Genomic DNA, 6,399 nt, shown 5'->3' with positions numbered 1-6,399 from the left:
GCCTTTTGGCTAAGATCAAGTGTAGTATCTGTTCTTATCAGTTTTCGGTGGGGAAAAGAACCGTCCTTGCGGGGGATGGTTACTTAGTACTCGCTGGAGTGAAAGAGCGTGTGGGGCGGCTTCCTGTGAGAGGGGAACCGCTCAGTACATGGCTTTCTGACTGAACAGATGCGGAGCTTGGTCTGGCTCGAGGGTTCGGGGGCGGCAGAAGCCCGTGGTGTTGTGCCCCCTGGGGGGGGCGTCCCAGGGGGGCGCAGAAAGTCACATGGGTATGGGACCCCACTTGACTCACTGTGCACTTGGTCACACACCACCTTGCTTTTTCTGCACAACGCCTCTTGGACAGGCCTTATGGCTAGTCCGGGGCAATATTTTTGCACTCCGGCCCCTAAGGCCTGTCAGCGTGGTGCACTGACACTTTAGTATTATTTATTGCACTCTATGCACGATGCACGATTGATTTTTTGATTGAAACCCACAGATTGCTGAAGGTGCAGGTTCCTTCGGGGCCTATTCCTGATGTAGGGAGGAGGTTCTGTGCCTCTTACGGGGTTCTCTGCCTCCTCCCACCCAGGAAGTGGGTCTCTCTTCGGGAGAGCCCACTTGCCAAGTACTATGGGGGACCTGTTTCGGCAGGTCCCCAGAGGAAAGGTCCACCGGCCTTCGGGTTGGTGGACCATAGTATCTCAACCCCTGTCAGGAGCCTTGCGCCCCGGGGGGTCGGGAAATGGGTCCCTTCTTCGGAAGGACCTTGCACCCTTGTGCACGTTTTTGTGTGATGTGATTTCACGGTTCACTTTTTTTGTTCACAGGGGGAAGTTTGTTGAGATGCACGTCCACGGGCTTCAAAAAAAAAAAAAAATTGTACTAGCCTGACATCATGCCTCCCCCCTTTCCTGCAGCCCCCACTGTTTTCTACTGGGTCCTCTGCTCCTCTGGGGGGTCTGGAACCAGGGCAAATTGTGTCAGGATGGAGAGCGGAGTAGACCGAGAATTCCCTGATATGCTCTGTGATCAATGAAGCTGGAAGTGCTGTGATCTCAGTGCTTACTGCTTCACAGCTGTCACAAACTCGTCTGAAACAGGTAAACAGACAATCAAGCAAAATCCTGCGCTTGATTGTCTGTATTGGAGGGCAGAGGAGACTTCAGCTGTCTAAAAGACCCCTAATGTCTACATAAAGAAAACCTATCACTGTCAAATGCTTTTCACACAGAGGCTTGTTGTGATAGCAAAAGTTAAGTGAAAAAAGTAAAAAAATTAAATTTAAAACCAACCCTGCCATCCCAGCCATCTGATTAGAATTAACACATGTGCATAGAGCTTGCACATGTATGTAAACAATGAGAGAGCCCTTCCAGTAGGCTGTACAGGGCCCCATTATTCCTAATGGCGGCCCTGGGGGTATGTAATCTACAGTATATCATACAGGGGGGTGAGGCACAGTGTTTAATGGTTGGGTAACGTACTCCTAGCCAACCCAGTCTATAGCTGTGGTATATGTTACAAACATGTACACTACTTTGTAGCACTGGGGTTTGAATCATGAGCAGGACATTAGATGCATGGAGTTTGCATGACCTCCTTGTGCTTGGTGCACTCCAAAGATGCTGGTAGGTTAATGGGCTCCTCTCTATATCGGTTGTAGTGTGTGTGTGTATGTTTGCATGTTAATGTACATTATGAACAAAAGTGCTGTGTACATTTTCGGTGCTATATAATTGCTAGTTAGAAACAAATACACAGCACTGAAATCATATATACGTATATATAAAGAACATGAAAAACCTAATACTACCTCTTGTGTCCAGGGCAGAGAACACACTGGCAGACTAATCAAATTATAAGGCCAGCTACAGCTAAAACTGATATTCCAACATTATATAGCTACAGACAAACTGGATGAAACAATGACTGCAGTGAAGTCTAAGCACTGGTGTCTTCGACAGGGTCAGGATTAATTTGGGTTTCCCCTTGGAACCATGCACTCCATGCTGAGAAAGCCCCAACCTCCCCCTGGTATACTGCAGTGAATCTCACCACTGATGCTTCCAAAAAAAATAAAGATGTAGCTGGTAATACACAGTATTATCATAGCTGCAGTTTGTTGTTCTCCTCCAAAGAGGAAGAGCCTTGATTTTATGAACCCAACCCTCCACCCCCTTAACTCCCCTTCCTCGGGCACAAGGTTCCTGATAGGGGCAAAGTACCCTGGTCCACCTGGGTCAAAACCAGATAGACCCCGATCCTTAGGGCCAGCCTTGCTCCACCCCTGCTACATGTCACCTTCCAGGCAAAGGTCAGGGCTTCTTACAGATTAGAAAAGTCCCTCCCCTGAGGGATACCCAAACTACCTCCTTAAATTCCTCACCAAAGCAACATATAAATTAAAAAACTATTATATTTCCACATTTGTAAAGGGAACTTTAAGAGGTGATAAGTTTGTTCCCAGGACTTGGATATTTAGGTAGGCCTATTGGGTGGAAATTGTCCTTTGAACATAATGTAAGTAAAGTGGGCTTGCGCCATAAATGCTTTCCCTGTTGTGTTGCAGGGGACCACCTTATTTCCTCTCCTTGCATCTGCCCTATCAGACCCACAGTACTGGAAGTGGCCTTATGAGTTTAATCCGGAAAATTTCCTGGATGAGAATGGGAAGTTCTGTTCACAGGAAGCTCTGATTCCTTTCTCCGCAGGTAAGAAACAGAGAGAGAGAATCACTAATAGTGGATTCTTCTGCCTTGTTTTGTGGTCACATGGCTTCTTCTATCTGCTGCTCTCTGTTTGTTCCAGGAAAGAGGATCTGCCCAGGAGAAGGTTTGGCTCGGATGGAAATCTTCCTCTTTTTTACTGCTCTGCTCCAGAAATTCTCCTTCCAACCTGCAAACACCACCGACACGTTCAACCTGGATGTGCTCCGACGGGCCATCCGAAAAGAAGGGCTCTCTTTTAATTTAAGAGCCATTCCCAGAATGAAAAAAATGCATGGACACACAAGATAAAGACTGGAGGACATACATTAGTGGAAAATTAACATTCTCTTTTTCAGAACCTATAATGGTCATTTGATTCTGTAGACATCTCACATACTTTTGATACTGGGTTTGTTACACTCCTGGAGATAACAAGCTCTTTGAATAACCCTTATTTTTGTTTTTGACGGGTTCGTCTACCCCACCTGTAACCAAAACTTGCAGCATAAAAGAAAAATTGTGTGCGAACTGTCTTACAGATGAAGGCGGTTCAAGGGTTAACCAATGGTGGGGACAAACCACAATGTTATTTTTTTTGTAAAGAAAATGTACTTTATTTGATCAAAAACGGACATAGAAAAATTGCTGAACACAGAGCTGACAGTTTCCTGTCCAATAATTAAAACCGATGATTAGTCAAACTGACTTCAATATATTTTTTGGTTGGATATACATGCCCTTTAGTTCGCTGTACATAGATCCCTTAATGGTTATGCAGTCTATTGATTGTGTTGGGGATTTTGATACTAGGGTGCATTTAGTAACGATGGTTAATCACATCCACATGTTTTTAAGTTGATTGTAGTTTGATAATTCTTTTATTTCTTTGCTAATCCTGTATGTTGCATTTTCTTGAAAGCCGTTGCACAATTCTGTCTTGGATCGACAGTGAGTGAATCTGTGACGGTTTTCAGCAAGATTAGGATTTAGTTTGAAAAATACTTTTAATTTAAGCCAAGAGGCTCTTACGAACGTGGTTTGTGATTTGCTTAATCGTCCTTTTAAATATATCCTTTTTGGGTATAGGATCCAATTTCAAAGATATTGGAATCTATCAAGGAGAAGCCATTCTATGCCGGTTGCAGTTACTTTTATTATATTAGCTAGTGCACGTTTAGTTGCACTTGGTTCTTACTGATCATTTAGGAGATTTTACCCACCATGAGGGGTTGTATTGAAGGGTCAATCTAATTCAACAGTGATTGTAATTTAAAGTTTTTGCTAGTTCTTGTTGGAAACGAACAGCAAGTTTACTCACATGACCTCCTGGTCAGTCCTTCGACTTTCCGTTCATGGGTTTCCCCCGAGTGAAGATGTTTGTAGGTTTTAAAAAAGAGAGACTCTCAAAGACCAGTTGGATGACCCAGAGATCGCCTGCTGTACAGCCAAAAATTTTTTTTTTGCTTCTCGCCCTTTTGGCTAAGATCAAGTGTAGTATCTGTTCTTATCAGTTTTCAGGGAAGAAAGGCATCGATCCACCGGACGGGAGAGATGCTCGGTATTCCCTGATGTGATTGGTGGGTACTGGAGGGGCCTCCTTTCCTCCTGGGTTGATTCTGGTCAGGTTACGCCGAGCTTGTCCCCAGTTGTAGGCAGGAGGCTCTGACGGTGCTAATGCCTCCTGAGAGAATGGATGCGAAGCTTGGTCTGGCTGGAGGGTTGGGGGCGGCAGAAGCCCGTGGTGTTGTGCCCCCTGAGGGTGGCGTCCCAGGGGTGCTCAGAAAGTCACATGGGTATGGGACCCCACATGACTAACTGTGCACTTGGTCACACACCACATTGCAATTTTCTGCACTTTGCCTCCAAGACAGGTCTTATGGCTAGTCTGGGGCAATATTTTTGCACTCGGCCCCTAAGGCCTGTCAGAGTGGTGCACTGGCACTTTAGATTTATTTAAGCACTCTATCTACGTTTGGCACTTTTTTATTTTTAATTTTCGACCCACAGATGCTGAAGGTGCAGGTTTCTTCTGGGCCTATTCCTGACGCTGGGAGGAGATTCTGTGCCTCCTATGGGGTTCTCTGTCTCCTCCCACCCAGGAAGGGGGTTTCTCTTCGGGAGATCCCCCCTGCCTAGTACTGTGAGGGACCTGTTGCGGCCTTCGGGTTGGTGGGCCAACAGTCTCAACCCCAGTCAGGAGCCTTGCGCCCCGGGGGGTCGGGAAAGTAGGTCCCTTGTGCACGTTTTTTGTGTGCTGTGATTTCACGGTTGCATTTTATATGCTTTTCGCACTCAGTTTTAGCTGCCCGGATTTCTAGTTTGCATTTTTTGTTACATTCTTTGTAGTTAAGGAACGCCAATGCCGTCCCCTCCGTCTTATATTTTATAAATGCCGCTCTCTTGTCCTTGACGTAATAATCTTATTGTTCTGACTGCCCTAAGCTACTAAAAGGAGAAATGTGATTGGCTAGTCTGATTAACGGAATTGAGCGTACCTCTTTGACTTTCTCCTTAATCTCTTAAATAAGTAGGAGGAAAAGACGATAGAGATGAGTGCGAGAAAGAATGAAAGAAAGAGAAAAGAGGCTGAGAGAAATGTAGGTGAAGAACATAGAGAAATAGAGACAAATGAAGGTAAAAGACATAAGGTTGCAAGGTCAAACAGGGATGTTGCTAGACACGGGTGTCTGCACCAGGTCAGCAGCAACATCCATCGAGGTGCAGGATCATCCAGATTTTTTTTACTACCAAATGATATCTGCGTGAGGACCTGTGAATGCTAGCTATTCAGTATCACATAGTAGAAAGTCACTCGCACTCCAATATTGTTACACTTTGTTTGCCTGATGAAGGCATCTGCTGTCATTGGAGCACACACCTTGGGTTACATCCGGTCAGGAGTGCGAAGGGATCTACTCGAATTACTGCTGGTTATCCAGAACTGCTTTCATCCCAATACAAGTCAATGGGAATCCAAAAGCTTGAGAAGGCTTAGAAGGAGGTCAGCGGCACAACAAATGCACCTGCGAAGGACCTCTGAAATGTCTCCATATAATCTCAAATGCAAGCTAAATACACCCGAAAGTGTGATTCATTTGTTTATTGACACAAGTCCTAATTCTGTTAGTTTTACATAGTCATTTGTGGGTTACTGGCCCACAAATGACTATGCAGAGCAAAGGCGATGGCTTGGAGGGACAATAATGCTTTGTAGGCACTGTCACTATGTATGTATATAGAATATACACAATATGACCAAAGGTTTGTGACCAGCTAACCATCACAGTAACCAAGTGGCCAAAACTATGGCAACACCCCTCCAAAATGATTGCGTTCAGATGTTTCCAGTGAAAAGGACCTTTAATGTTACAGCATAGTACATTGTAGGCCAGGGGTGTCAAACACAATTTCATCGTTGGCTGCATTAGCATTATGGTTGCCTTCAAAGGGCCGGTTGTATCTGTAAGACTATATCAATGTATTAATTCTTTATCATATTAAATGATTGCCTATTACTGGTTTTAGTAAATAACTTAATAACTAGCTCTGAAAGTAGAAGTCTAGGAAAAATAATGGCAATTTGTGTAATAGTGTGGAGTCTCAGGTGACTATGCAGGTTCTTTGGTGGGCTGTGCAGACTCTCAGTTGGGCTATGTGAGGTCCATGCCACAGCATAGCCACTTCTACTCTCAGATGGCTGTGCGGG

General features: G+C 44.9%; 1 protein-coding gene across 1 annotated transcript in view; it reads left to right on the top strand.

Annotated features, from left to right (window-relative positions):
* Window positions 1-3,086, top strand: part of LOC108798638 (cytochrome P450 2G1-like) — a 36,352-nt gene extending 33,266 nt beyond the window's left edge. Inside the window, exons 6-7 of the mRNA XM_018570402.1 lie at window positions 2,511-2,696; window positions 2,794-3,086. Coding sequence (XP_018425904.1) covers window positions 2,511-2,696; window positions 2,794-3,002 — 395 coding nt within the window. The 3' untranslated portion in view covers window positions 3,003-3,086. The remainder of the gene's footprint in view (window positions 1-2,510; window positions 2,697-2,793) is intronic.
* The last annotated feature ends 3,313 nt before the right edge of the window (window positions 3,087-6,399 follow it).

This window comes from Nanorana parkeri, unplaced genomic scaffold (genome assembly GCF_000935625.1).
Source record: "Nanorana parkeri isolate BGI_ZX_2015 unplaced genomic scaffold, ASM93562v1 scaffold1529, whole genome shotgun sequence".
Lineage (NCBI taxonomy): Eukaryota > Metazoa > Chordata > Amphibia > Anura > Dicroglossidae > Nanorana > Nanorana parkeri.
The sequence above is the reverse complement of the archived record's forward strand: the minus strand, read 5'-3'. Positions and strand labels throughout refer to the sequence as shown.